A 15152-nucleotide genomic window follows, 5' to 3' on the forward strand; every position below is an offset into this window, starting at 1 on the left:
AGAAACTGCAGACTGATCTCAACGGTGACACCTTCACTTCAGGTTCCCAAAAGCAAAGTGTAAGCCTTCCCATTTCTCCCCACAATGACCTGCATTGTTATTCTCCTTGAAAAATATTACAGGTCATGAGTGGGGAAGAAGGGTTATTTCAGCACACCTTTGATTTGCATTTGTGTGTAATAACAACAAAGCCATTTATTTTCCTGTGTAGTTACTGCTCATTTATATTCATCTTGAAGACGATTTTTTCAAGTCCTTTACCCATTTTTATTGGGGTTATTTGACTTTCTGTTGTGGAGTTGTAAGAATGTTTTTTGTTTAAGATTTATATTGTAAATTGGTTATAGAGTGAGGAAAGGGAGACATAGAGAGGGACATTGATGTGTTGTTACACTTATTTATGGATTCATTGGTCACTTCTTCTATGTGCCCTGACCAGGGATTGAACCCACATCCTTGGCATTTCAGGATGACATTCTAACCAACTGAGTCACCAGCCAGGACTGTATTAGTTGTTCATATGTGCTGGATAACAAACAGTATCAGACCTACCATTAGCAAACATTTCTCCAATTAAATTAGTTGGCTTTTCACTTTTTCCATAATGCTAATTAATGAACACAATGTTTTATTTTGATGAATTCCAACCTAGACCTTGTATTTTCTGTCCCACTGCCAGGGGTCAGGGCAGGTTCAGGGGTAAAGACACAGGCAGTCCCGAGTCTATGGATGCAGGAAGGCCTAGAGGATGACCTCCAGGTTCCCAGTGGAGACAAAGGACACAGGATTGTCATTGAGCAGGTGACTCCTTCCTCGTCCCTCCTTCCTGTAGGAAAATCAGGGCCCAGGCTGCTGGTCATTCTAGTGGCCATTGTGGAAGCAGCTGTCAAGACCCTGCTTTTCTGCCTCTGCCTCCTCATCCTCACGTGAGCTCTGCCAAAGGGGGAAGGGAGGGGAGGGGAGGGAAAGGGGATCATGGCTCAGTCCAGGACCAGGGACAGAAACACTGATGAATCAGGGTTTGTGCTGGCAAGAGGTGAAGGGGTGGTGGGTGAGGACCCCACATGCACAGCCATCATGAGTGTCCAGGCTGGGAGGCACCTACTGTGGCTCAACATAATCTGTGAGACTTGCCCTCTCCCACTTCACTCTTCCCCCTGTCCCTTGAGAAAGAAACAGGGAGTGGGGTCTGCTGACCACTGTACCCTGATCCAACCAGACTGGAAAACCCTGCTCTCTTCTTTCAGACTCAGGTACCACAGGAGGAAGGTGATGAGGTCCACAAGGGGCATGAAAGACACAAACACAGCATCCAGTTAATGCCTCAGGTGAGTGACCCAGGACTCTCACTACCTAACATTTCAGTGACACCACCTCCAGGATGGTCCCTGGGATTGCCCTGCTTACTATGGGTAGAGCAGAGCTGCCATCCTCTTCCCTGAGCCTACTTCTTTACAGGGTCCTGGTCACACAGATGACACAGTGCCCTCCCTTCCTTCTTTGTGACTCAGTAAACCACTAAGTCTTGTCTACCCTTCCTTTTTATCACAGCTCAGCTGAATGCCCATCTCCTCCCCATGCTGACACTGGTCATTCCTGGGGCCTTATATCTTCCTGGATCTCTGCACCCATCAATGTCCTGCATCCACCTCGGTCCTCAACCCAGGCCTCCCAGCTCTGTTTGCAGACACCTGCCATCCATGTCCCACATGGTTTGATCAGTGACATTTCCTCTCCGTGGCTGGGGACCAGAAGCAAAATCCATAGGCTGGATTTAGAACTGGCAAGACCTGTGCCCTGCTGGACTCCCTACTGTATCCCACCTTCTTCCAGAATCTCACACCATCTCTGTTCCCAGCTGGGCCAGGGCCTCTGTGACTCTGAGTCTTTGCATGTGCAGCTCGTCCTGCTGAAATGCCCTTCCCTTCAGATTCTTACACCTCCAAGTGTGTGTGTAATTCTTATGTGGTTTTGGAAAAAATAATGCTTACTTGTTTATGTATAGTCTTTTTGGTAGTGTGACTGAATCCCTACTGTGTGCATTCTTATAGACACTGGGGATGTGACTGTGAACCCAGCACCAAAATCCATGTCATCCAGAAACTGTCCTTCTGGAGACAAGAGGAAAGAATTTAAATCTGAGAAGACACTAGAGCACTGAGCCACAGAAGAAAGGGTCTGTGTTTCAGGGACCAGAGAGGGGTTTTGAGGGGATGTTCATTCTGAGAAGCTACCGAATGACCACTGGGGGACATCAGAGAGAGAGCAGGTGTGAATGATGGAGATGAGGAGGTGGTCAGGACTGGAGATGTAGGCAGGTGTGACAGTGTGAGAGGGTGACAGCGGTGAGGTAGGACAGGCTCTGGTGACCCACAGAGAAGAGAAGACACAAGAAAAGACATCGTCACTGGGTCTCAGTAGTTGGTGGGAAAGGTGTGAAGATGTGATTGGAGCAGGATCAAGAGGGAACTGGAGGAGGGGATATGGGAACCCAGGGTCCAGAAAACCCCTGAGGAGTTTGTCTGCAAAGGGAAACTGTGGAGTGGGTCCTGAGGAAAAAGAGTTTTCTCCATTCCTTCTCTGCTTTTCCCAGAGGTTCCCTATGAATTCCTGCCTGTGTTACATTCCTGAGGCCATTGAAACAAGTTACCATACACTCAGACCCTTTTTGGTAAAGGTTTATTCTCTTGGCCCTTGGGGCCAGAAGTTCATGCAGTAAGTAAAATATCTTCTCATTCTGCCCTTCTAAGTTCTCAACTGAGACCCCTGGAATAGAGAAGGACTAGTTGCCACACCTTGGGGTCTCATATCCTAAACCCTGTGATGAGAAATGAGTTCTGATGTGTGGAAATCGAGTCGTCAGTGGGACTCACGCCCTGACAGGCTCGAGGAGAGAGTCTACCTTTGTGATTCCTAGGGGCTGGGGCTCTCAACCATCCTTGTTTGGTTTCTAGGTCACTGCAGCCTGTCCCCTGGCCACACTGCCTCATCCTGCTCTGTGTGCAGAAAGTCACCTGCTGTGTCTTCCTTGGAGGACACATGTGACTACATTCAGGGACCAACCTGACAATGGAGGGCCCTCTCCAGGTCAAGATCCTCACCTCCATCCCAACTGCAAGAACCCTTTTTCCTGATCCAGTAATGTTTACAGGTACCATCCTGACTTCAGGTGGCCAATATTCACCCTCTGCACTGCCCATGTGACTTGCTGCCCCCCATGAATGTCCCCATCTGCCTCCAGACCTAGTTTGCCTTGTTCTCCCACATCCTGATGCAATAGAGGGTCACCCTGTGAGAGGTACATGTCTGGGGAACAGGAGCTTGTTGTTCTACAAAAGCCACTATTAAGAGAGTTAAAGAAAAAGTTGTAGACTTGGAGAAAAATATGTATAATGTAGACTTAATGAATGACTAGTATCCAGAATATATCCAAGATGTTCATATAAAGCAATAATAAAAAATAAATCCCATGCAGAAAAACTCTCATTAACAACAACAAGGAAAAGAAACAGAAAGAACCCTGCTTATAATTTGCCCAATTATTTTAGTAGACATTTCTATTAAGATGTAGAAATGGTCAATAAATACATGAAAATACATTTAATATTACCAATGTGGGATATATTTAAATTAAATTACATAAAGAAGTTTCACCATGATTCTGTGAGTTGACTATTATACAAAAAGTGAAAAACCAAAGAACTGTGGGAATGAGTAAGAAGGAAAGTGACCTCTTCTGACTTGCTCTCCACTGCAAAGCTGTGCATCTGCTTTGGAAAACAGCCTTGCAGTTCCTCAGCATGTTCGATTTTCAAAACACCCCACACTTGTATTTTTAGAATAAAACCAGAATGTGAGCAGGAAACGTGGTCAACTCCTCCGTGAACACAGCCTTCCTGTGTTGGGAGGGAGGGATGTCTGTGGTGGGGACTTTCTCAGGGACACAGAGCAGGTCCACGGGTCCCCTCTTGTCTTGTCTTCAACCAACTGACATTTAGATGCTCACTGAGTGCTTGTGAATGAGTGACTGAGTGAATGATTGAGGGAGTGAGCACTGCCTTCTCCTCACAGGGCCCCCCTCTTCCCTTCCCTCTGACTCTCACAGGAACATTAGGAGTCCTACACCCTGTGGGACCCAGCATATTGCTCAGGTGAGGCTCTCACCTCCTGCTCAGGCAGGAGATGACCAGCCCCTCTAATGGGGGCCCTTAGGAGACTCACGTGTCTGTCCTCAGGGGTCTTGCTGCTGCCCCAGTGCTGCAGGGGAGCCGCCAAGGGGCTAGGACTCAGGGTCGGCTCCCTGTCTCCTCTTCTCTGGGTGGATGGCCAGTATCTCTGGGTGGCGGCGGTGTTTTCCAGTTCTGTGCAGAGAGGGCGCACTTTGGCCCTGAGGTTCCTCTTTTACAAACAGCTGAGATCTCGTGCTCCTCCCAGCTTCCGTGGTCTCCCCACAGCCCCCCTGCTAACACCTTCATTCTTTTTCACCCACAGCAACCAGACACCCTCCTTGTCAGCGATGCTGCTGCTTTTCCTGCTGGCCCTGTTGTGGGCAGGTGAGAGCCTGAGGGGAAGGCTGTGGGTGGGTGAGGGCAGCTGCTGACCCTGCTTTCCCCACAGGGTCCCTGGCTCAGGATGGAAGATACAAGGTGACCATACAGGGGCCTGTGACAGTGCAGGAGGGCCTGTGTGTCTCTGTGCCCTGCTCCTTCATCTACCCGGGGAACAAATGGTATTATGCTCCCCCCACTTATGGCTACTGGTTCCGGGATGGGGCTGAGACAGACTGGGATGCTCCAGTTGCCACAAACAAGCAAAATCGTGAAGTGCAGGAGGAGACCCAGGGCTGATTCTTCCTCCTTGGAGATCCCAGGAACTACAACTGCTCCCTGGACATCAGAGACGCCAGGAGGACAGATGGTGGATTGTACTTTTTCCGGGTGGAGGGAGGAACTATGTTAAAACATTCTTTCATACAGAACAAGCTCACCATGTGTGTGGAGGGTAAGGAACAGTTTCCTGGAGAGGCCACAGGAAAGTACACAGTGGCCCAGGGGCAGGGCCAGGATGGCCCCATCCTGGGAGGTGGAGGGGGGAAGAGCATGGTGGGGCTCAGAGGGAGGATCTGGACCAAAGCCTGAGGCTTCTCTCAGGGCTGCACTTGGGACCCCCACTCCTGATCTTCTCTTCTCCCATTTCCTCACCAGCCCTCAATCACACACCTGACATCCTCATCCCAGGGGCCCTGGAGTCTGGCCGCCCCATGAACCTGACCTGCTCTGTGCCTTGGGCCTGTGAGCGGGGCACACCCCCCCTCTTCTCCTGGATGTCAGCTGCTCAAAGCTCCCTGGGTCCCAGGAAACAACTGTCTTCTGTGCTCACCCTCACCCCACGGCCTCAGGACCATGGGACAAACCTCACCTGTCAGGTGCAATTTCCTGCAGCAGGTGTGACTGTGGAGAGAACCATCCAGCTCAATGTCACCTGTGAGTGCTGGTTCAGAACAGCAGGGTCCCTGAGGGTGTGGGGGCAGGAGAGCCAGGCTGTTGTTCAGGTGCCTTTGTCCTGGAGGCCTGGCTGAGCAGGGGACCCAGAGGGCACAGCCCTGTGTGTCCTGCATTTCTGTGGTGTCTGAGGATGGGGTGATGCCTACACAAATCTCATCCTGTCTCACCCAATGAAGAGGAAACTCCTCTCTTCCGGTCCCAGGTGCCACGCAGAACCCAGCCATTGTTGCCTGCCTGGGAGACGTCCCAGGTGGGAAGGATCCTCCTGTCCATTTGGCATTGATTGAAGAGGGGTCTGTGCCCAGCTCATTCAGAGCAAGTCTCCCAGAGTCCAAGAGAGGGACAGGACATGATTAGTTGAAGGAACCTCCTTCAGGCCTCTTCCCCAATCTTCTTTCCTGCTGTCCCCCAAGGGTGACCCACAATCTCCTCCCTGCCCATCCTAAAGGAGGCTCTTCCTTCAGTCACCCACATTTGGGGCGTTTTCCAGGAGATGCAGTGTTTAGAGCAGCTACAGGTCCACAGAGAAAATCAGCAGAAGATGGAATGATCGTCCCTACACCTGCTGCTCCCTTTCTTACAAGCACATCCACCACCCGAGGGGACACATGTACAATCAATGAACCTGCAGTGACTTGGCACCATCACCCACAACCCGCCACCTACTTTAGGGTTCACTCATGGTGCTGCACGTGCTGGGGGTCTGGACTTTGTGTGATGGGCTGTGTCCACTTTTACAGCATCACACAGAGACTTTTCAGTGCTCAGAATAATCTCTTTGGGTGGTTTTGTGACTGTTGGCCCCTCAGCCCTGACCCCAGCCTGTCTCTGGAGCCCAGCGCTCCCCCAGCCCTGTTCCCTTTGGTGACGGCATCTGGTCCCCACCCCCATTGGACAGGGACTCTGTTTGGTCTCACCACACAGGTGGTGCCCAGAGACACCACCCTGACCATGGGCGTGGGTCTCCTGGGAGACAGGTCAGATGGAAGCAAGTCAGTGGTTTGGGGTTTCCTGGAAAGTCTGAGAACCTCCCTGATGGTGCCCCTTTCTGGAGGCACAAAGGCCACCTTGAACCCTGAGTGACAGGGCCAGATACAACGAGGAGAGAAGATTCAGAATGCTTCCCAGGAAGGAAGGAGAGGCAGGTCTCTCAGCACCCCCCCCCCAGCTCTCTGTGTGTCTCTGTGGGAATGCCCACACAACCCTGAGATGAAAGGTTCTGTGCAGCCAGGGTGCATCTGCCTCAGAGACACCCAGGTGGAGAGGGACCTGGTCTCAGAAGTGATGAGGTGTGCCGCCCAGGAGCATAGGGACCATATAAGGGGGTGTTCATAGACCATATCCTTTATGCTGTGGCTCTGGGGGACCTCAGTGCTGAGCCCACATGGGAGCTGAGGGGCACCCCTGTCTTCATGCTCCAGGAGAAAGGGACACGGCCTACACATTCAGATTGGAGCTCATCCCAAGCCTCTCTCGTGTGCAGGGGAACAAGAGACCAGGGCAGACATGATCCATGGGGCCGTCGCGGGAGCTGGTGTCACCGGGCTGCTGGCTGGCTGCCTCTGTGCCACCTATTTCCTGTGAGCTGCATAGGGTGTGGGCACGGGGTGCTGAACAGGGGCTGGAGGGCTTAGGAGGCCCCGGAGGAAGGCTGGGGTGCAGCAGTGTTGAGAATCCAGCTGCTGAGCCAGGGTTCAGCGTGTTCCCAGCTGCGGTCCTGGATGTCCAAAATCAGGGGTCCTGGTTAGAAAGTCTTGTTATGAAGGTTCCTGGTCAGCCCCACCCTGCACCTGCCCTAGCCACGCACTCCAGCTCAGAGTGTGAGCTCCTGTCAAAGACCCTGGTGTCTCCCCCAGAGTGAAGAGGACCCGCAGGAAGACAGCAGCCAGGCCAGCAGGGGGCGTGGACGACACCCACACTGCCATGGTGCCTGCTCCCTCGGTGAGTGACCTGGGCTTCTGGTGGCAGTCTGCACAACCCACCCTCTTCCCTGGGTGGCCCACAGTCGAGCTCCAGCTGGCATGCACAAAAATGGGGCTTCCAACATTGTACTTCTATTTGAAAATGTAGATTTTATTATTATTCAGTATATCAGGCCAACACACCTGGGAGACAAGTACCACCGTTTATTGCTCCCACTTCCCAAGAGGCAGAGGGAAAGCCACACTACAGGGTCCGACGGGGCAGTCCGGGGATCAGTCAGATGCAGACAGAAGGAGATAGGGGGACACGTGGGCATATCCTTGATGGAGGGTCCCCTGGGGGAGGGGATGTTAGGCAGGGGAAGCAGGGTTAGGCCTGGCTGGTTTGAATGATGTCGGTGGGCTCTAGATGTAGGGGCTGCCTCTTGTTGCCTGGTTCCTGGTCCTGGTGGGATTAGGGCAGGAGGGAGAGGGGGTGGAGTGGAAGAGCTCCATAAAGGGGATGGTGGGGCTGTTCCCTTTGGACTGGCTGGTTTGCTGTGTGCCTGTCATGTCTGCAGGCAAGTCCTTCCCCATCTCTAGCCATTGGCCAGTTCTGGCAAGGACAGTTTTTCTAGGGGAGAAAAGCCCGTGGTGTCACAACAAAGAAAGATGTAGTTAATACTCCCACAAACACACTTGTCCTGAATATTCACCTTGCCACTGGTCTTCTTGTCCCTGACACCCAATCAGAGACCTGTCTCTGTCCCTCCTCTACCAGCTCTTCCTGCAGCAAGGCTCTGCAAATCTTGTCCATGCTTGTTCTGAACACAGCTTAGCACAGGCATTCCCTTCGAGCTGAGCTCCCCTCTTAGTCCTTATCCTGCTGATGCCCTGCTGCACCCTGACTGCCACCACTCCACCTCTCCTTCCCCACATGCTCATTAGCATGGCTTCCATGAAACAGCGCCACACCATCCCACTCAAGTCCGAAATGCACCAAGCTGCCGAGTCCCAGGCCATTTGTTCTGACATTTGAGGCCGGAAAACCAGAGTCACCTTCAGTGCTTCCTGCCTCCCACACTCGCCTGTCACTCGCATCTCAGTATCACCCACCATCTCTCTCTGCCCTGTCACATGCCTGCATCACTGCCCAGTTCCTGCTCACCCTCCACACTCTGGCTCTCAGTTACACATTGAACTCTGACCAATGAGGGCACTGTGGTGAGGTCTTTGAGCACATGATTCACAGCACCCGAGCACTGATCTTTTCCTTCAGCAAATATCTCCCACTTGTCAACTGTTCTGGAAGCTTGGGTAAAATCTATATATTTATAAATCATTATGTTACTGATGTAAAACGTTTCTCCTCATAATGTTCTCCTTGGCTTGCTGATGGTCACCTTCTGGTTGTGTCCTCTCATGGCCTTTTCTGTGTGTCCATGCATTTCTGCTTCCTCTTCTTCTTATGGAGATTTAAGTCATTTTGTGTCCTGCCCTAAATACCCCTTTTAAAATTGCATCCTTCTCCAAAGGCCCAAACGCCAAGTACAGTCACATTGGGAGTTAGAGCTTCAACCCATGAATATGGGGCACAGGTCAGTCATATGACAGACTGAGTGAGGGGAACAGCAGTGAATTTGGTGTGAAACAGTTGGGTTCTAGATACATTTTGAAGGTGGAGTGAGTCAATCAGATTTGCCAATGGAATGTGGGGTGCCCTTGGGGTGGGAGCAAAGAGAGCCCATAGCTTCTACCTCACAGGTGCCGTTGGTGTCAGAGGTGACTGCATGGACATCATAAATGTTCAGTGATGCCATAGTGGTCCATAGATGGTCCTAGATGCCCATAAATGTCCTCAGTCACCAAGGAGGACTCCTGTGTGGTCACCCTGAGCAACTTTAACAACTGAATTACAATTTCCGAAAATGTCCATCTCTCAGCAGGAGTATAGTTTCAGAGGGGAAACCTTGCTTCAGTTACCATCAGATTAAGGGGCTTCTGAAATGTTTGCCTGAGTGTGACAAACAGATGGTCAGAGTCCAGAGCTCAGGAGGGGGCAGGAAGGAAGTGCAGAGATTTGGGGATCCTCCACTCAAGACCTGATGATGGATGACACCACCAAGACGAGAAGGGGTCTGCAGACAGAGCTCTGAGACCCTCCCCACCCCAGTGTTTAGAGTCAGGGAGACATGGTGGACACAGAAAGGAGGCCACTGGAAAAAAAATGAATGCTCAGGAGAATGAGGGGTTGTTGTCTGGGGGCCAGAATGGAGTGAAACTTTGAGGAGGAGAGACTGCCCATGTTTGCTCAAATGTTAGTAAGTCTGGTGAGACAGGATGTGAAAAATGGCCTTTCAAACTGAGCTGAGTGGTATCAGAGCTGCTGTGGAGGAAGGCGGGTCTGGTGGCCAGAAGGAGGCAGATGTCCTGATTGGAGTGAGTTCAAGAGAGAATGGAAGAAGAGGAAGTGCAAACCCTCTTGAGAAATGTTGCAGTTCACTCGGCGGCCAAGAAAGGAGTGACAACCTGGATTTGTGATTGGCATCTGATGTGGCAGTGAGGGGGCTGATCTTCTGGGATGGAGCCCCTGATGTGTGGGATTGGACAAACTTCAAGTAAACAGTGTCAGTGTTCAGCCCTGTTGTAAGCCACTCAGCTGGTATCAGAGAATTGCTCGGTGTAACAACAAAGGAGAGACACACAGAAAGAGAAGTCAATTTTCATAAGCCCCTTCTACTGTATCCTGGGCCTGGCAAATGGGAGACCCCTGAGAGCCCAGGGGTTGTATTCCCAAACCATAGACATATGAAAGACATTTGAGAAACACATAACTTGTTTGTGTCTTAATTTCTTTCTTTGTAAAAATAATTATATTTTCCACAGAGGTCTGTGCGCATGTTGAGTAGAATTGGTAGCAACCTATAAGAGGCATGTTCGTTGGGTAACTGAAGATATGGGACCTTGAGAAATACTTCATAGCCCTGGTGTAGTGGCTCTGTTCATTGCAATATCATCCCATATATGAAAAATTTGAGATTTCGATCCCTGCTGAGGGCACAAACCTAGGCTGCAGATTCAATCCTCAGTCAGAGCGTGTACGGGAGGCAACCCATTGATGTTCTCTCTCACATCAATGTTTCTCTCTCTCTCTCTCATAGAAACACACACACACACACACACACACACACACACACATCAATAAACATATCCCCAAGTACAGGTTAAAAATGTGTATTACATAAAAGATTGGAAGAATGAACAAAGGTCCTGTCACTTTCAAATCCACTTCAGGGGACCCTCCCCACCCCATTGACTCCCTGCTCTGACCCCATTCTTTGCTCTCCCCACAGGGTCACCAGACAAAGCCCACATCAGACAGCCCTGCTGACCCTACACACTCTACATGGGACAGCCTGATCTTGGAAAAAGAGCCAGAGGTGTATTATGCCTCCATCAGATTTCAGAAATGAATCCTCCTCAGAAGAGAACCCACACAAAATACTCAGAGATGAGGACCTAGTAGGAAGCCAGCATGTCCATGTCAGCAGACTCATTCTTGGAGACTTAATGTCCCCATGAGCAAGGAGTGCATAAACCACTGTACCTGTATTTCTTGTGATGTTGACACTGTCTGAGGCATTGCAATCACAGGGACCTGGGATCAAGTTCGTGTTCTTCCATTTATTTTGAATATGGCATCCAGTCAACCATCTTACCCCTCCATGTCTCCATTCCCTGCTTTGTGATCAGGTGTAAGAAGTTCCACCTCACAGAGTTGCTTGAGGACTGAATAAAAGTCCATATGCAGAACACCCAGCAGAGGTCCTGGTGCACTGTGAGACTGAGTGTCATATTACTTGGAGGCCGGGTGTCTGTCCTGTCCCAGACACCACATCTGCAACATGTCAGCCTTGCTCTCTACTCAAATCCCTGCTGTGGGTTTCTTCCCATCATCTGCCTCCACTCTGGTAACTTCCCTTTCCATCTTGCCTGCCTGCCACTAGTCCTGCTGTGGGCAAAAGCACGTGTTGACATTTATAGAATGTTCTAAAACTCAGAGATGACCAAGTCAAGATAGTGCTCTGTCTTCTCAGCCCAGGACACTTTACAAGGCTTCAACTTGTTGTTCTAGGTCAGGAGTCATGAGAAAAATCTGAGAGGAACAAAATTTGAAAAATTTGAAAGCAAATTTTTAGACTTTGCAAGCTGTATGGTCTCTGTTGCAATGATGCAGTTCTGTTTGCAGGACAAGCACCACCATAGACAATCTGGAAATGAGTTAATGTCACAGTTTCACAACATTTTATTGGCAAATGCAAGCAGCCCCCTGGTTATAGTGTTTTCCCCTATGTTTAGAGTGATTCTTAATCTCACCTGGCCCACTTCCCTGTCACCATATTCTAAGCTGTCAATCACTCAAGCCAGTCTGTGAGGACTCCCGTTGCGATGTGTTCTTTTCTGTCTGTGAGCATCCACGTCCCTCCTCCAGGAATGCCCATCACCATGCCATCCTCTGGCTAACACCTTCTTCTCCTTCAATATTACATGCCTTCATTGAGATGGTGGAGGGAAGCAGGATTCTGTAATCTTCCCCCTGAAAACATTCACATTTGTTCATTATTATCTATCCTCACCCAAGGAGTATTTTTTATTGCTTTGGGAAGAAAGATATCTCTGTCTTTCTCTCTTTCTCTCTCTCTCTATCTCTAAATATATAGAGAGAGTTCCAAGCAGGGATGGAACTTGCCACCTAGGCATGTGCCCTGACTGGAAATCAAACCCACAATCTTTCAGTCTACAGGATGATGCCTAAGCCAACTCAGCCATGCTGGCCTGGGAAAGATAACTCATACTGGAACTTAAAATCAATTTAAACAAAAACAGATCATAATTTTCCTGCTGAACCAAAATCAAGACAGGGAAGAAGTTGCACCATACATTCATAAAGTGACACCTAAGGACAAGTGTAGTGTAAAACAATGCCCGATCCCTAAACCCCACTGCCTGGCACCCAGAAGGAACAGCTGAGTCAGACTTGTGTTCATGAGAGTGTCAGGCAGGACGATGCACATCAACCGGTTGTTGAAACATTAATAATTTATAGATAGACTTCCAATGCAGAGAGGATGGAGTTGACCCTTGTTCCTTTCTCCTCCCCTCCACTCACAGCCATACACCCTGTGACTCATGCAAGAGGCCACCAGAAAATTCTGGAAATAAGAAGAAGGTAAATTGGTTTAGGAGCCCAGGGCATGAGGGACAATGCAGAGGCAGGGCCCCTCGGCGTCCAGAAAAACAGAGGACTGACACTCAACCCATTGTTTCCCAAATGCCGACTGAGAATCAGGAGGCAGCCAGGTAGGTGCCTCCCTCTCCAGGTCCCTCTGACAGTAGCAGCGAGTCCAGCAAGAGGGCCAGTGGGACCCAGGAAGTGCCTACTTTTCCCATCAGGACTGAGAGTATCCCCTCCTGCCCAGAAGCACAGGGTGGGTGGGCAGGACTGGAGAAAGGCTCCAGCATAGTGTCTAGTATACCTGACTCTGACCCTCACTTTCCTCCTTTGTCAGCTGGAGGGCTAGCCTCTCACTTTTAGACCTCTTGTGTTGGTTTTGTTTGTTCTGGTGCAGCTGTCATGAAGAGAGCTACTTAGTAGTCATCCAGAGGGTGAGAAACACACAGCCCTGGGAAGCACATCCTCCTGCCTGCGGCTCAGCCATGTGGGGCAGACAGATATCCTCCTCAGGACAGACAATACCTGAGAGTGAACAGGAGAGGGGGGAGATGGAGCAGAGGGAGGAGCCCAGCCTGACGACACCTGATTGTTTACTCCCCTGCCCTGGTTCCATCAACCTGCACACCTTTCCCTTCCTGACCCCAAACTGGGACATAAGTCTCTGGAGTCAGGCCCTTCTGCAGAGTTGGGAGGCAGGTACCTGACCTCGCCTCCGGACGCGGTTTCAGCACAGTGGACAGCGGCACCGGCCCTGTTTGAGTCTCCTAGGGTTCATTGTCTCCTCGCGGATTGAGCGCCCCCTGGAGGCCAACCATCTTTCAGGCCCAGGGCAGAGTGGGAGGGGCTGAGTGGGGGTTTGGTGACCTCCCAGGTAAGTAATACTGGTCATGGGCATGGAGACCTGTTGGGTGCCACCTTCCTCATACGTGGCTTCTTTCCCTGGATGGATGTCGACTATGTACTGGATGCTATGTTAACTCATTAGATGGGAATAACCAAGGCAGACTCAAAGCATCACTGGAAGAGAATATTCATCACTCAAAGTGGGGTCCTTCTGACACTTGACAGCTCTTCCAAGACCTCAGGAGAAATTAGGTTTCCTTTTAGCTTTATATCTGCCCCCAGCCAGCTGAATATCTTCATGCATGCTTTCTGTGTTTCCCCATCCGAGCTGATTGTAACTCTTACAGTCCAGGACAGGCTTTCCCTTTTTCTGTGTTTCTCACATTTCTGTCTGCAGCCTTCTGGTCTCTGCCCAGGTGGTCTCAACCACTCCAAACCCTCAGCCCCACTTCCTCCAAGACACTTCCTGCAGTTCCTTACCTGGGCTTCCCTGAGCTCCAGAGTCAAAGAGTCACAGGAAGTAGAGTAAGTAGACTTATATGTTATATAGACTGGTGTTAAGGAGTTTGCAGGAAAACAAAGCAGGAAAACATGGGATGGATTACATTCTGCATGGTGTTGTCTGTGGATGTCATTTTTGAGAAGCTGAGCTCTCAGTGTGCAGACATGCACACTCACCACAGGTGCCTTACAGTCACACCCACCACTCAGATATGTGCACACAATACACACAGATACCACAGACACACATATACACACATGTACACCCAGAAGTCACAGACACATGTATAAACATATATACACATTATTATACACACAGACATGCCAAAAATATGCAACACTTCTAAAGAACACAGACACCACAGAGACACACAACAGGTCTCCACCCACGGGATCCTCACATGGGCACCTTTGTAGGGGAAGATTCAGGCCTGATGGTCAAGTGAACCAGACCCAACATCCCAAAAGGATGGAAGGTCTGTGATGTTCATGACTCCAGGTTCCTCTCTGCCATTCCACTGACCTGTCATTCTCAGAAGCCACCCCTGTCATTTGATGTCACCATATCCCCCTAATCCATGAGCCTGTGGTCTGCCAGTCTCTGTGGCCTCATAAAAACCCCACTGGCCTGTGAGGGAACTACACTGCTGTTCACACTGAGACTAAGCACTGGGAGATGGGCAGGGAAGGGGGGAACATCTCTCTACCTTTGGAAAGACTGAGACCCGAAGCCAGGACAGGTGGGAAGTGAAGGAGAAGCACCTGAAAGAAGTGGAGGGGTGAAGAAGCAGGAAGAGAAGAGAAAGTGGGAAGGGGAAGCAGGAAAGGGGCAGATGGAGCAGGAAGAATAGGAGGTGAGGGGGAGGGGCAGGGGAGATGTGGAGGAGAGAATAGGGGGAAGGGAACAGGTGGGTTCCCTTGGATGCTGGAGCAGAGAGGCTGAAGGACTGACTGAAGCAAGAGGGACACAGCATGTCCCTACTCTCGGTACCACCAGCATCTCCGGCTCTGGTCCTGCTCTGTGAAATAGGATGACTTCTCTCTCATACAACCCTGCTCCCCTTCCATCCCCCAGCTCACCTGTCCCACCCCCAGACCCACCCTCTCTCCCTCCTTGTATTCCCCCAGCCCACCCTCTTCTTGTGTCAGCCCTCACCACCCAGGCTC

General features: G+C 50.5%; 1 protein-coding gene and 1 pseudogene across 1 annotated transcript; one reads left to right on the top strand and one right to left on the bottom strand.

Annotated features, from left to right (window-relative positions):
- The window catches only part of LOC114510609, a 66396-nt pseudogene that overhangs the window by 10377 nt on the left and 40867 nt on the right, over positions 1-15152 (bottom strand).
- LOC114510608 (myeloid cell surface antigen CD33-like) lies at positions 4491-10878 on the top strand. Its single transcript, XM_036012747.1, is given in 7 exon segments — positions 4491-4553; positions 4618-5001; positions 5205-5483; positions 5707-5754; positions 6988-7084; positions 7361-7445; positions 10759-10878. Coding segments are annotated over 7 exon segments (1050 nt in total). The 5' UTR covers positions 4491-4516.

This window comes from Phyllostomus discolor, chromosome 12 (assembly GCF_004126475.2).
Source record: "Phyllostomus discolor isolate MPI-MPIP mPhyDis1 chromosome 12, mPhyDis1.pri.v3, whole genome shotgun sequence".
NCBI classification, from domain to species: Eukaryota; Metazoa; Chordata; class Mammalia; order Chiroptera; family Phyllostomidae; genus Phyllostomus; species Phyllostomus discolor.